Source organism: Apteryx mantelli, chromosome 7 (assembly GCF_036417845.1).
Source record: "Apteryx mantelli isolate bAptMan1 chromosome 7, bAptMan1.hap1, whole genome shotgun sequence".
Lineage (NCBI taxonomy): Eukaryota > Metazoa > Chordata > Aves > Apterygiformes > Apterygidae > Apteryx > Apteryx mantelli.
The window spans coordinates 34313808-34329597 of NC_089984.1; the positions used below are offsets into that span (position 1 = coordinate 34313808).

At 41.6% G+C, this 15790-nt stretch overlaps 2 protein-coding genes across 6 annotated transcripts in view; one reads left to right on the forward strand and one right to left on the reverse strand.

The window, feature by feature from the left end:
- Positions 1-633: 633 nt before the first annotated feature.
- ZDHHC6 (zinc finger DHHC-type palmitoyltransferase 6) lies at positions 634-11510 on the reverse strand. The gene is made up of 10 exons (XM_013941737.2): positions 11244-11510; positions 9967-10058; positions 7499-7658; positions 6286-6447; positions 5619-5672; positions 4173-4340; positions 3810-3851; positions 3235-3380; positions 3103-3146; positions 634-1228 (listed from the first exon to the last, which is right to left on the reverse strand). Exons 1-10 carry the CDS (start codon positions 11508-11510, stop codon positions 1125-1127), a joined length of 1239 nt encoding a protein of 412 aa, XP_013797191.2. The 3' UTR covers positions 634-1124.
- A 658-nt stretch (positions 11511-12168) lies between these two features.
- Positions 12169-15790, forward strand: part of VTI1A (vesicle transport through interaction with t-SNAREs 1A) — a 280801-nt gene continuing 277179 nt past the window's right edge. For all 5 annotated transcript variants that reach the window (XM_067300244.1, XM_067300247.1, XM_067300246.1 and 2 more), the window contains exon 1: positions 12169-12347. In XM_067300244.1, the coding sequence (XP_067156345.1) occupies positions 12254-12347 (94 nt within the window). In that variant the 5' untranslated portion in view covers positions 12169-12253. The remainder of the gene's footprint in view (positions 12348-15790) is intronic.

The window sequence follows — 15790 nt, forward strand, 5'->3', positions numbered from 1 at the left end:
AGCGTACAGTAGTAACACTGGCTTGTCTGTTATGTAGTTATTTCTGTATACATGTACTATTGTCTAAGAAATGCCTATCCATCTGGGACAACTCATGCAGGAAAGGAAGTAAACGAAAGATGCTAAGGCATTTTTAAAACAAATCATTGGCAAGAACTCTTAACATATGATATGCAACTAGTCTAACTGTGAGAGACCAAAAGCATCTGCAGCATTTAAAAGGATAATTTTAGAAAGTTTTCAGTTAATACACATAACTCTGTTTTAAGGAATTCCTCCTAATGATCCATGGCAGATGTTAAATAAAAATAATTTAGGAAAGATGTTAATCATTTACTGGGGCATAGTCTAACAAAAGTTTTCAGTCTTGGAACTATTGCTTCTTTTCACTCCAAGACAGATCATAGCAAGATCTCTAGTCTCTCAGGTACATGACCAGATTTCAAAGGGAGCAGAGATGTAGCTGGCTACAACTCTTAGACGTTAAAAGCACTATTTCTATAGCAAGAGCTGAAATCTCTCTGCCTTTGGAAAAACTTACGATGGTGAATTCTTTACTTCCCAATCAGTTCACAATTCCATGCCTATAAACAAGTTCTTGTAGCTCTATGAACAATTAAATCCACAAGTGAATATGAATACGTATCATTTATTAGAGGTGGACAATTCACATCATTAAAAGTCACAGGTAACAAATCTTATTCTGAATTTGAATTAGAGGTTTACTTTATAGTTTTCAGGGGGCAGCTTCAGAGAAAGTAAAATACAAAAGATAAACAGCACGCATCACAGTCTGATGCTGTTGTGGAAAACCTAAAATATGATTCCTTGGTATGCAATAAAATGCAATTTAAGCAGCAAAAAGAAAAGAAACCTGACTTGGGATGAAAAAGTTGCATCTTGAAGGCAATCCACTGAATGGCTTCTTCAATTATTTATTGTTAAAAAAGTATGCAAATCATGGCACAGACATATCCAACCCTTTCAGCTGTGAGGAAAAGAAAACCCTGTCTTAACATATTCATTGCATAAGTGTAAAGTAATATACAGAAAATTTCAAGTAAAGGATTGTGGTCTGAAAGTAAAATTTCCATTTCTTAATTAAAAAAAAAAAAAAGAGAAGGCTATCTGCTTTTCTTCTCTCCATCCATTGGTTGATCCATTTCAGAGTCATACTGGCATTTTTCCACACATTTCCTAGGGAACCAGCCTCGTTCTCTTATTCCACCTTAAGACATGAAAAGTTGCATTAACTTGGAGCAGAACATGACCCACTATAGAGGAAAAACACAGGACTGGAAGAGACATCAAGAGATCACCTAATTTATTTTCTTCTCCAAGGAAAAATATCCTAACACATTTGCCTGGGGATGCATGGAGTCTTTCCCATTGCCTAGCTTGTTTTCAGAGATCTCCATTTTTTTTTTTTTTTTTTTTTTAAGTGCTCTGCATTCCTTATTAGAAAGTCTTTCCTAATATCTAATCTGAACCTTTCTTTCTATAATTTAAGTTCACAACTCCTCTTCTACATACCAAGGACACAGGAAGCAAATAAAACCTTCTCTACAGCAGACTTTCATGCAGCTGATGAATATTTGCACATATACCTGCTTTCTCCTATCTCTTTGTCCTGTCCAGCTAAGACATCCCAATTCTTTCAACTTTTCCTTATAGGTTGTATTTTCTAGTACTCTGATCATTCTCAGTGTTTTCCTCTCAACCTTCTTCAGCTAATCCTCCTCCTTCTTGAAATGTAGTAACCACTATTACTTTGGCAATATTTCAGCTGCGTCTTTGTCAATGCTGAGTAGGATGGAAGGATTGCTTCATGCATCTGGAAGCTAGATACTTGTTCCTTTTTTGCAAGAGTGTTGACTCATGTTCAGATCGTGATCCAATATTTCTTCCCTCTGAAGAATTGCTACTTAATCATTACATTTTCCATCTTGTTTTACTGCAACTAATTATTCCTATTTATAGCATTTATATTTATAGCAGTTTTCTATAAATATCAAATCTCATCCTGTTTTTCAAGTCCATTTCTCCAAAATGTCCATGTTATTTTGAACTCTAATCCAGTCTTTCAGTTTACACCCAGTTCCCCACCCACCCAATTTACCTGCATATTTAAAAAACATACTATATAGCACAGATATCTCCTGATAATCATCACGATAAACAACATAACCTTTGAATACAAACTATTAACATTCTCATTTCAATTACTTGTTTAGGTTTGGTATTTAAAAAAGATCCCCGGGAAAGAACTGTTGAAGTATTCCCAAGCAATGGAGGTCACAGCCCTCCCATGAAAAGCATGCACATATCATAGCGACCGCTATCTACCCCTTCCTTGTTAACAAGGTACATATAGACAATGAATTCCCAATTGTTTGGTAGAGACAGTGGAACCCAATGCATCCTCAACGGAAAGTCTGGCGGCTAAATTTTTAGCTAAGACCTGAGCAGGAGGGCGGCTCAGGTAAAAATGTCGAACTTTCAATGGAGGTGGGTATGATAGTGTCTCTCTGCAGACCACCAGGAGTCTTTAATGCCTTTGACAGCCATAGTTGTTAGCTATGTAAGTGAATGTCAAAATCCCAGGAATCAATCCCAAACCAAAGACATAATATCTCTTAGTTTTCAAGGCATACATACATACATACATACAAAGTAATCCCAAATCTTCTATGTATATGGGTTGTTTAGTTAGGAAAACTGAAAGTGTTTATGAATCACCACTATTTAAGTATCAATGAGAAAAAAAATAAAAAGAGTCAGCATTAACCTCTTTAGAGTTACTTTTTCTTAGAATATCAGGAAGTCTCCCCCAGCTCCCATTTAACAGAAGACTACTACCAGTTCTTCCAGTTTAACAGAATCATTTCATGTGTATCATTTATCGAAACTAGCAGGTCTAGTGAGATAAATAGTAAAAATTGTGAGTTTGGTTTAAGAGAGGAGAGGGGCTAGTGCCAATAAAGCCATTCTACATTTTGAGAATTAAACATGTAATGTTGTCCACATTTCTATCAAAAGTTAGGCAGCTATAAAATTAATTTGTAATTTTCAACAGAATAAGTGAAAGTAACTGCTTCATACCATCAGCAGCTGAGTCGAGAATCTTCTCACCATACATCCAGTGTCTGGAGAAGAAAGCGTAATAGGTAATTAGATGCCAGAACTGATCTCAGTATTTCTTTTAACCAAACATAAAGGTGTGGAGCCACTAACTTTAAGCCTCTTGTGGCTAAAATCAGATCCCCTTTACTCAGGGCAATTCTAGGTTCTTCAGTGCACGGTGTTGTGAAGAATGTTTTAACACCTTTAGTCACAGGGCAGCAGACACCACTATAGTCTTCTACTGCTCGATACCGCACCTGCCAATTTGAACAGAACATGGCAATATATTACTGCATTGAGTTATGGACCTGCTGGCAGTTTCATACCAAAATCAGTTCAAGTGTACCATTATATCTGACTGTAATGGCAATTTGCTGTCTAAGGGACTCTAAATTCTAAATTAGCTGTTTAAAAATGAAGCACAGTCATCTTTATTCCTCTCCTATTGCCAGTATTTTCCATTATTACCACATTTCTTATCATCCGGAAACTAAGGAGCAAATGCAAAGAAAGCTAAATATTAAGTTTAATTAAAGAGGTTGCAGCACACTGTTTCTGTGGAAACACAGAGTCTTAATTTAATTGGTAAGTTTAAAATCACGACAAGAAATAATATATCAGTAATTATATTTATTTATATAGAAATTTCAAAGTAATGTTTTAGAGCACAAGCATCAAATACTTACACTTCTTACTCGCTTGTCTGCTTTCTGTTTCAGTTGTTCTATCTACAAATGATGATAAATAGAAATTTAGTCAGTGTTTAGCTTAAGAGCACTGTGCACTCAACACAAAATGAAGGCAGGTATTGAAACCATTAAGCAAACACAGGGAAAAATATTCAGCATTTAAAAGCACACACAGAAGCGTACATATGTAGGCTATCAAAAAATCAGAGAAAATTTGACAGAATTCCTGTTTCTGAAGTATATGTGCTACTAGTCAGACTTTATTTCAGTTATTTAAAAATTTGGCATATTACTGCAAAGGAAGACAGACAGCTGGATAGTGGGAAGGAATAACTTGAGATATCACTGAAGGACATTTACCGTCAGACTGTACTGATGACAGCCATCTCTTACTGGCCAGTCCAGGCCATCTCCCTCAGGAATCCCAGACCATGTAAACACTTGCTTGAAGTTTTTCCATTTACTTCCCATGTCATAAGGAAAAATAAAGGTCTCACCCGTTTGGTAGTATTGGATTCTGTCTTTGGCCTAGGAATAGTAAAGAAATACAGTACACCAAACATATCCTACAAATTATGACTGAACAGCAAATGTTTAGAACACCAAGGGTCATAGGTGCTGTATGAGTCCCTGAGCCCCGGCAGCAAGCATTTTTGTGCAAGAGCAGTAACTTCTTTCATACTAACCCAGGCTTTTAAAACTACTTAGCATTAAAGGCAACAACCATGGCATTCAGAAGCATGTCTGGTTTTGTCCACCCTTCCCCCCTACACTTTTGTTTTTTTCTTTTTTAAACAACAGCCAACTGGGTATACTACTGATTAGTTTGCTCTTTGCTCTAACTTTATTTTATTTCACGGCTTTTAGAAAGACTGACGTCTGACTATTTCTCAAGATTATGTACAAGGACTTCCACAACTCAGGATTCTTTCATTAATGATCCTGAACACTTATCATCAGTAGTGTCTATTCCCCTTCAAGGTTTGTGCACATCGAACACTCTGAATCTTCTACTTTCTGCAGCCACAAACTTTTCATCCTTTCAGTAACAGTGACATCTAGTGGAGCAGTCACAGAAGAATGTTTCATTTGTTCCAATAATGTAGTTTTTTAGTAAACATTGATGTATTGCAGTGTGTTCAGTCTTCAAAAGGGACATACTAATAATCTGTTTTACAACAAAAAATTCTACACATTATTCTACATCTTTTGCTTCCTCTAAACTTAGCTTCTGCTGCTTTGTTATATTGCTTGTGAAACCTCCGAAAAGATACAGATTTTAAGGAGAAATTTAAAGGAGAAAAGACTACATATCCCATTGTTTTATAAGCCTTCTTGATCAACATGGAAAATCCTTCCAAGTTTAATCAGACAGAAAAACAGGAAACATGGAAACCTGTGAGCGAAAACATGGTATCTATAACCAGTAGAGGAGTTGGAAAATTAAAGATACAGACACGCATAATTAGAAGCAAGGACAACTTAAGTTTCAGAGAGAAAAAATGCCACATATATTCCAAGCAGATAAGCAAATACTCTTAAAAGCAAATATTTATGTAGGATCATCTTGAATGCTGCAACCAAAACAAACAAACAAAAAAGAAAACTTTATCCATTTAAAGAATTTCTCTTCTATTTCAGTGAATTTCAGAGACCATAACAGAAAAGCTGGTTGTAGGCCCTAAGTCAGTGGTGAACTGAAATAACACATTTGGTTTAAATCCAGACAGGCAAAATAAGCACTTCATAAATTTAGAGACTAGCTTTGAAACAATATAGTACAAAAACACTGTAATGAAAGCTTACCTTTTCTTCAATCCAGGATTCGATTGAAGTTTTATTTGTCAAGATGACTTTCATCTAAAATAAGTGTCAGATGAAAATAGTATTAACTTTCTGCAGAAACCCATCAGCTAGGCAAACAACACTTCATTTAACAAAGTATATTTCTTTGAAACAACAAAGCAACTGTTATATGCTTTAATTAAAACATAAAATATTCAAAATTAAGACAGCACAGATATATGCTGACATCACTGTTTAGAATTGTACACTTATAAGGTATCACACAATATTTCAGTTTAGGCTTAAAACGTATATTTTTCTTTCCTTGCAAAGATCTCAAACATTTGAAATGTGAGGACATTTCTACATTTCAAACATCTGAAATCAGGCACAATTACTCCTATTCCCAGGGACAAGGATATTGAAGTCCAGAGATATTGAGTGATTTGTCTTTCTCCAAACAGAATTTATAGAGTCTATCTCATGGTTTCTCTGTCCATTAGATTTTCAGCTCCAAGATCTCCCATGAAAAAATGATTATGGTAACACTAGATGAAGCAGGAGAAAGCACTAACAACTGCTCCCATCTCAATTCTGAATTCTGTTTCTGCTCTGCAATTGTTATCAGCAACAAATTAAACACAACTTACAGCTTTTATCTTCTTCGTAACAGAAGCCGTAAACTTACCTGGATAATAAACAACATACCAACAGCAATAGTTGTTCCTAATGCCAGTCCTAAGGCAAATAAAGATGCAGCAAATGCAGACAGTCCAAAGGGAATAATAGGTCTAGGGTCTCTTTTGGCTGCACTCATGTCAATCTTTACAGAGCTCCACCCAAAAGATATCTGTGAAGGGAAAATATCATCATTCAGCTCTGGAACATTCCAACTACTGAAACAAAGTAAGTTACCAATAAGAAATCAGACTCTGAAGGTAAATGTCCAACCTCGGACAGGTTTATATTACAAGAGGAACAATTACAAAAATGATACACTCAGAAGAGCATTCCTCTTCAGAAATACATTCTTTGTTAGATGTAGGCCTTTTCTAGATGAAAAGCTTAATCAAAATCATTATCTTGCATGCTGCACAACAAGCTAGGCCTAAAATCTGCAGCAAAACCTAGACACTGTGACACATTAACAAAAAGCCTTCAGTAGTTTCATATGGAAAAATGTATGCACAGCACAGTATCAATTTTCAATGGAAATACTACGGGTTTTCCTCTGAAAGCTTTTGCAGGTAGCAGTTCTCAGCCGTATTGCTCTGCAAATACAGCACACACCCTTCACCTGTCAAATTCAATTAATGTTTTCCAAACTTTTCGAAAAGCTGAAATCAAAGCTCAAAATCTTAACCACAAATCTGTGCAGGGATGTATTCCAGAACAAGTTTTGCTCACAGTTGCTTCAGTTAAAATTTCCAATTTTAAAATAAACTCAGCATAAATTATTTTCAGTTCCAGAAATAATTGACATTTTTTCTTTAAAAAAAGGAACTCAATTCTAACAAAGTGGCAAGGAAAAGGAAATGAATAGCATCCAACTTGTGTTGGCCAGATCGTGTGCCAGCCAAAACACAGCCTGTCTCTGTAAAAGTGCTACCCAAAAACTGTCTTCAGTTAATGCAAAGCTCTAGTAAAACTCCCAGCGATTATGACAAGCAACAGGGAAAAAAAAAGAAAATGAAAAAAATACAAACATCTTTCTCTGAATCCTTCTCCAATTAATGAACATACTTCTCAAACTGTGGAGAGCAGAACTGAGAGTACATGTTGAAACAATAGCAAGTAATTCCACGTGCTTCTTTACAGGGAACCAAATCACCCTCTACTTCCAAAGAGAAATTCTCATCTGGCTTAAGTAGTATTTTAAGCATTTGACCATGTTTCCTTACTCTGTTATAAAGCTGAGTGTACATAGTCATAACAAATATGAAAGAAGCATGAATGCATCCCAGCGGAGCTAACAGGAGGAACAGAGTGAAAGATGCATGATTCTGGTATCCACAACAGTTGTTGATCCAAGGACAGTGGTGATCCATCTTCATGACACACCTGTGAATAATAAACATTGATTCATATAAAGGACATGGATGATTTTTTTCAAAAAGCTCAAAGGAAAGGACACCTATTTACAACTCTACCTTCATTCATTTATTTAAACCTAACTGAACTGTCTTTAAAGAGCCTAGAATCATTAAAGAAGGAGATCTCCGTATTATAATCCAATTTCATAGCAAGAAACAGCCATGATGAAAATCTCCATCCTTCTGACTCCCTGCTTCCCATTAGATAGCTACAATATTTGGTTATGTCAAAAGCTGCATCAGAAGAACACAAAAGTGTAACTGGTATTATGTTGCTGCAGATCTCCTTATTCATCTCCCAGGTTAATGATGTTTGGTTCTCCTATACATTCTTTATCTCCTGAGTTTTAATTGCATCTAATTTACCTAGATAACTGAAAGTGAAACAGCTAAAGGACACAAGCATTTGTTCTTGCTTACATCTTCCATTTTAAGGTGATACAGTCAGCTTTTATTATTTGACAATGACTATTACAAAAATGTTAAGTTCTGACAGACCAACCTTGTAGTGTCTTTTTTGTTGTTATTCAAAATGATATTTCATGTTATAGAATGAAAGCAAAACAAAACAAAAAATGTACTTGCAGGTCCTACTCTCCCAAATTATCCTTCCTCCTCTTTACTCAAATTTGCTCATTGCTGATGAACACCATATTCCAGAGCCAGGAGACAAAGGTGAAGTGTGGAAAAGGCAAGAACTATCAACACAGTAATTAACCACTAAAGTTATTGCCAAATTTTTAAAATAAACAAACCAAGAAACTAATGGAAATATCAAATCCATTGTGGACTACTTGCAGAAAGAACATATAAAGATTTACAGACAAAAATGTGATTTTCCATTTACTGTCTTTCATTTTAGGAGCAGATCCTCTGAAAGCATCAGTTGCTAGGTACTGACCTCACCCTACTGTAAGTCCTTTCCAAAATCTATTTAATTTAACAGATGTAAACACCCTAGAGACACACTTTTATTCAGTACTAGCGTTTCTGAAGAAGTTGCTGGAACTCCGCTAGAAGTCACAATTCATTCATGCGGACCACAAAAACTGACTCCATTTGCACACTGAAACTTGCCATAGCATAAAAGGTTTTCAGTGGTAGTTTAAGTTACCTACTTTACTGAACTGCAACAGGCTAGAAATGCATACATAGTGAGTTATTTTGGCTACAGCTGAGGGGGCAGAAACTCCCTAAAACAGATTAGTAAAATAATTTGGAGATTGTCCTACAATTTCCTGTTTTATTTTACAAAAAGTAAATTATTAAAAGAACTTGCTATTACAAAGAGAATCAATAGGATCTGCTATCATTTTCTAATAACTCCTTAGAAGAAAAAAAAAGTAAATAGATTGTCCATCAAAGGAAGGAGTCTAATTTTAAATCTCAGGATGATGCAGCTAAATTACAGCACCGATCTACAGTTTCAGTCTCTACTTCCTGAAAGCACACAACTATGGATCTCCTGTTTAGAGAGACAACAAATGAATGTTTATGTTGCAACATCCTTTTGATGCTGCATAATTCTTCAGATGAGGACCTGTCCAGTCAACCCAAGTTAAATGCAACTACAGCCTGGACGGCAGATTGCTAAAGTGGCTTGCTTCTTTTCAAGCTGCGCTAGATTCAAGCGCAGCTTTTCATAATAAAAGCATCCTTTAGCTCAAAACAAGTCTGTTGGAAGACAAACGCATAACATGGAACAAACTTTCTAAGTTGACCCAAAAGGCATATCAGTTCACTTAACATCCTCCCCCTCCCCTCCGGCCAAAAACCCAGCAAGTGGTAAAGAACAGTTAAAATTTCCACTCAAGTCAACATTTTTCTCCCCTTATGGAAGATGAAAAAAAATAAGGTTTTCTACCAAACTGGTTCTCCCTAAACAAGTGGATGTTTGGGCTTAGAGTTCAGGAAGGGCTGAGAGGTTGTTAGGTATTTACACGTGCTCACCTCCCTGAACCAGCACTGCAATATTTGTTCAAACTGCCAAGAAATTCTGAAGAGGAACTGTTTTCAACTACAAAGTCAATGACCGATTTTAAAAAAAAAGAAATAAGCAAAATTATTTTAAAAAGCTAAGCAAACGTTCATCAACACAGTAGAACATACTGTGTTCTGACATACAGAAACCACACAACTGAAAAGTGGAAAATATTTGAAACAAGCATAGTGTTTGTATGGAAGTTTTTTGACAAGAAATGATATTAATAGCTCATCACTAAGAACAAAAGCTGCTTTAAATATGGATATAAAGTAATTTCAAAGAGAGACACTACCTGTTACATTTTCGACAGTGGTGTGAACGTGGTGCCTTGTAAGACTGGCACACTTTACAGTATTGGAGATACATGCAATCCTGAGATTTTTCCTTTAAACACAAAAACAGGCACGTTAGAAATACATCATTCTACTAGCAGTATACATCTCAGCACTTCTATAACCAATGGAGTGTGATTCATACCCCCACCCTATTTAATTGTAGGTGGCAAGAAAACAAAAAACAAAAAAACCCCCTCAGCACTCTTGGCTATCAACACAGCCATTTCTCACTGTTAAAAGTGCTTCTTGCTAAAAGAAATAAACAGTTCTTCCATCAGGAAGAGCGACTCCGCACAAACAAGGTTCCATTGTCAACCTCGGAAAGTAAACAGCATGGGGCCTTTTGTCATTAAGAAAAAAAAAAAAATTTGTATGCCTTTTACTACCTGCCAATCTGGGCCTACTACTAACTAACTTATGGTACTGTGAAGCAGTAGTGTTTAACCAGCTCTCATTACACTCTTGTTTGTCTCCCTTTCTCTCTTCCACACACACTCACGTATGTTAACTACAGCAAGGAGAGAGAGAAACTCATTATCCGACACCAAGCAGTAACAGTGGCCCAATGGCCCTGCCGCCCATCGAGCGGAACGCCCGGTATCCTGCTGGGACTCCATTCGGATCCTGTTCTCCCTGCGCTCTGCCCTGAGAAAAATGCTCCGTAAGCGGAGATGTGATTACTGCTTCCTTTCTGTCACATCAGTGGAACACAACTCCGGTCAGCTGCCTTGAGGTACTGAACCTACATCATTCTGGTGCTTGTAAGCACTAGGCTTTCAGGAGGTTATTGAAGCAAAAGAAAAGTAGGTTTGTAAGTCGACTTATAACACTCTGTCAAACATAAACTAAACACACAATTTACCAGCTCGCATACCAGATTTAGCTTTGCTAAATGACGTAACCTTCGTTTCTAATCCCTATGGCTAGCAGTAAAGTCTTCAGTACAATAACGTCCGCATGGCTGCGCAGATAGCTTTGAAGCCCTTGTTCCTGGCTAACTGCACTTGTTTCCTGCTATTTTGTTGTGAGAACCATCTACAAAACACGGTGAGCAATGGCCATAAAGCAGCGCCGGGGACGAGACAGGGAGGAGCAGGCCGGGAGCGCCCTGGAGGCGCCGGGAAAAGCGGCGAGGGGGGAAAGCAGCAGCAGGCGCAGGCGTTAAGCCGCGAGGAGCCCCGGCGGCTCCCAACCGTCCCCCGGCGACTCCCAACCGCCCCCCGGCCCCGCTCACCGGCGCCCAGCCCAGCGGGACGTATCCGGGCCCCACGAACATGGCGTTGAAGTAGTTGTAGAGGATCATGACGGTCCAGTTGAGGAGCACGATGAAGTTGACGCTGCCGCCGGCGGTGTCCAGCGGCCAGTACCAGAGCGCGGCGTCCGCCAGCGCGGTGGCGGAGCACACGGCCACCACGGCCAGGGCCACCAGCGGCCCCCAGTGGCAGAGCCGCCGCGCCCCGCGCAGCGCCGCCGCCGCCCGCCGCCCGCGCCGCGCCCCCATCGCCGCCGCCGCCACCGCTACCGCCGCGCCCGCGCCGCGCCGCCGCTGCCTCCGCCGCCGCGCATGGCTCCCGCGCCGCCCTGCTCAGCCCCGCGCCGCCGCGCCGGCTCCGCGCCTGCCGACACACGGAGACGCCTCAGGGGGCGGCGGGGCCGCCGGGCCTCGGCCGCCGCCCCCGGCCCGCGGGAGCGGGGTCGCCCCGCTCCCCCCCCCTTTCCTCTCCCGCCGCCCGCCAGCCCGCGGCAGCGGCCGCTCACCTCCGCCCGCGGCCGGGCGCCGCCATGCCGCGCACCTCTGGGGCCGCCCAGCACCTCCGCCGCGCCCGCCCCGCCCCGGCCGGCGGTCCGCCGCCAATAGCGGCCCTCCGGGAAACAGCTCCCCGCCGGAGCCGCCCGGAAGGGAAAACGGCCCCGCGCTCCGGTTAAGGGGCGAGAGTGAAAGCTGGGGGGGGGAGGGGGGGAAGGCTGCGGCGTTGCAGGGCGCCCACGGGGCTCCTCTTCCCGCTCGAGGCGCCTGCGAGGGCAACGCGAAGGGCGAGCGGAGCCGGGTCGCGCAGGCCGAAGCACCGGAGCGGGGCGGGGAGCTGCGGCGGAACCCGTGCTGAGGCGTGCGGGGGCGGGGGGACGCCTTTGCGCGCGGCAGCACGCGGAAGCGGGTCGGCGCGGAGCGGCCGTGGGCGGCCAGCTGAGCGCGGCGCCGCCGGGGCCGGGGCCGGGGCGTCCCTCGGCGCCGCCGCCGCCGCCATGTCCTCCGACTTCGAGAGCTACGAGCAGGACTTCGCGGTGCTGACGGCCGAGGTGACGGGCAGGATCGGGAAGGTGCCGAAGCTGGTCGGAGGTGAGCGGCGGGGCCCGCGCGGGGCGGCAGGCGGCCGCCGCTGCCCGCAGGCTCGCGGAGGCGCCGCGGGCATCGCCGCCCGCCCTGCCCGGCTCCCGCGGCGCCGCGCGGCCCAGCCGCTCTCGCACACGGTCCCCGCGGGCCCGGCGCGCTGCCGCCCGGCCGAGAGCTCCCCCGGCTCTGCGCGGCCGCCGGCTCCCCGCAGCGGGCGGCTGGGGGCTGCGTCGGGTTTTTGCTGTGCTCTCTGCCTGCGTCCCCTCTCCAGGCTGTGGTTTTTTGCTCCTGCACAGCGAAGCCGGGTTCCCCCTCTTAGCTCTCCCCCGTGTGCTGACACACGTGTTTATGCAGCAAGCTGGTTCATGAAACGTATTAAAAGTAACCTGAGAGGGGGTTGTTTGCTGGCTGGCTCCCAGGATCGCTCCCCTTGCCGCCCCAGTAACTGAAGGGCCGAGCAGTGCAGGGGCTGGACCTGAGTGGATGTTCCCTGAGCAAGCGTTGCTGTCAACACTCTTTATTATGATCTTGCCACAACACAACTAATACTAATTAAACTTTTTTTTATTCTTTAACACTTGTGGCATAGAGAGAATTTGTGCATGATTTCACCCAAGTCATTATTTTTGCTGTCTACTATTAAAGTAATTGATTTGGATAATTGTCTGTGGTGACTCATATGTAGGAAGAGATTCAAAGAAATCAGTGTTCATTTACTTTAATGTGTTTGTCAGTAGCCTGCAGCATCCTTGATCTGATTCATAACCTATCTTTGCAGCAGGGACAACAATGTCTACTTGACTGTTCGGATAGACAGCTGGGGATATTAATCTCTTCAACCAGTCTAGCAGAAATTTCCAGTGCATATGAAGCAGTACCCTAGTGCGGGACTCCCAGTATGGGGCAGAGGGAAGCTGAGAATAGCTGGATTTCTCATCCGTTCCTCTTATAACTCAGCTTAATGCTTCTTCTGTACTCAAGTCATTAAGTATTTCTGTCTGTACTTTCTAAACACGTTTCCTGAAGCTTGGGGATACCTTGGGGATACCTCAACTATGAGTATCTTTTGAAGAGAGAATAAAAAAACACACACTAACAGTATACTTGTCTATATGACCAAAGCAAAAAACCAACCAACCAACCAAGCAAAAAAACTTAAACCATACATCTGGGACCAAGGAATAACCTCTTACTTTTAGAGTGAGGAAACGCATCATGAGAAGTAATGACTTTAAATAGGCTTTGAGGTAGGCAATCAGCACGAAAGAAGCCTTCCCTAAAATATCAGATCCCAGGGCAACACTAATTCAGAGGTCCGAAATACATCTGAAATGAATAAATAGGGGAATTTGGAGTAAAAATGTACTCAGTTTTGGAATATTATGTCTAGTTCTGATGTTAGTTAAGTTAGAAAGTCCATTGATAAAGCAAGGTTCAGTGACCAATTGCAAGAATGATTAAAGGGCAGAAAACTGTGCCTTCTCATAGGCTTAACAAAGCTATTTTGCTGTTAGGCTTAACAAAAAGGGCATTAGGCGATAATTCAATTACAGTCTGTAGATACTTAGGACGGCAAAAGCTTTTTTTATCTTGTAATATTTCTGTTGCCCAGAGAGGTTGTGGAGTCTCCATCCTTGCAGATATTCTAAAGCCATCTGGGTGAGGTCAGAGATTGGAATTTAGAGCTGGCATAATTCAGGCTACATAGGCGCAATAGTTAACCTTTACGTAGCCACTAGAGCAGTTTAATGAGGGGTTGCAGTAAACCTGCTGTTTCAGAAGGAGTTGCTCGCTCTTCAGTAGTGAATTTAAGGATCTCTTGTACGAACAGGAAGACACATTATAAATGCAGTAGTGCCTCATGTTCTAAAAATCTGAAATGCTGCACAGTGAGTTCATTGAAAAAAAAAATAGAGATTTAATTTGCTAGTTGTATGCAGTTTGTAAGCTATCAGTGTCTGTTCTTCAGCAGGAAAAATATTTTGCTTAACAGTAGTGGATTTCCATAATCCTCTCCTTAAAGGCAGTCTCCTTTTTCACTTAGCGAGTCTTTCAAGCTTAGATATGAGTGAATGAAGAGTATTGTGTTAGGCAGTGACATAATGTGTGAGTACCAGGCTTTGAAATCATGATTCTTTTCTGGGATCATTAGAAGGGATTTTTAGCACTTGCTGTCCTCTCAGAGGAGGAAGAATGCTTTTTCCCTGTGGGATCAATAGTGTGGCATTGGGGTAAATGGCCTTGAGTTATGACAACAGCTAAATTTCTGGGGTTCCATGTCAGGATTTGAGGCTGGTGGTTTGTGGTTTGGACTGGCTTGTGTTAAGACTACTTGTTGCACTGTATACTTATGAATGAAAGAAATGTTTCAGTTTTCAGGGCTATTCTCTTACTTTAAACCAGAAAGCAGTCCTAGCTAACAGAGGCATTTTACTGCTTGGTGGGGAGAGAGGAAGAAAACCCCAAAACTCTGAATATGCTAAACACTTTAAACAGAAATATTTTAAATACACATTTTTCCCTTGTTTCTTAATAGGAATATTTGCAAGATCTTTGCTTCTTCATCACCAGAAGTTCCAGTTAGTTCTTGTGGAGATGGCTGGGAGTTCCTCAAAAGGAGGATATGATTCAAAGTGGGAGGGGGACATGAGGAGACATGCACATGAGGTGGCATTTTTCAGCAGCAGTGATTTGAGAGAGATTGCTGATGGCCTTCTTCCCCCACCCTGGAAGAAGCAGGATGAAAGGTGTAAGAACTGGTGCTACTTCTGCATAAGACAAAGAGATCTTCTGAAGTCTAGTGACTGATTTAATTCCTTCTGCTACCCAAGATGGACCTGCTGTAAGCTTCATGTTCAGTTCAATTGGAGAAGTACTGGCTAATTGTTTTTCCAGCATTCCTGTGTTTGGTGTTGTCAGGACTTGATGCTATCGTGTGTTCTAGGAGGATGGTGGCTCAACAAACAATCCTATTGTCACAGTACATAAATAGTTCAGCAAGAAACATAACAAAGGCGCTCTGATGCTACAGAAACAATAAGCAGTAGGGGCAATAGACCGTCTTGGGAAGAAATATCTTCTGTAAAGGCAAACGTCATCTGGAGATTTAAAGAAAGTGTTCTCAGTTGAGAAATGGCTTTTAAATAGATATTCTGTGCTGCTGCTGCAGGTCTCTGGAAAGTGAAGATCACTGGCTGTGTGTTTTTTATTAATATTCCTTGGTGTTGTAGAGAAATATCTTCATCTTGTGATATGACCAAAAATACATATAAAATTTGATTGCTTGAGCTGAAAGAGCATGTTCCCAGCACAGATCGGGATGTTTAGCCTTTTCCCAGTACTGCAGCCTCTGGGCGCTGAGGTTTTTAGATTACAGCACTGTCTTTCTTCTGATGCTTGATGCTTACATCTTCTGTTGGGCAATCAAAGCACTCTATTGCACTGTATCC

What these genes read in the sequence shown, in the direction of transcription:
- ZDHHC6 (XM_013941737.2), bottom strand. Translation starts at nt 11,510, where the DNA reads ATGGGGGCGCGGCGCGGGCGGCGGGCGGCGGCGGCGCTGCGCGGGGCG. An exon ending in CACTGTCGAAAATGTAACAG is followed by an intron (nt 7,659 to 9,966) that starts GTAGTGTCTCTC and finishes TATTATTCACAG; the next exon opens with GTGTGTCATGAAGATGGATC. An exon ending in GTCATCAGTACAGTCTGACG is followed by an intron (nt 3,852 to 4,172) that starts GTAAATGTCCTT and finishes CATCATTTGTAG; the next exon opens with ATAGAACAACTGAAACAGAA.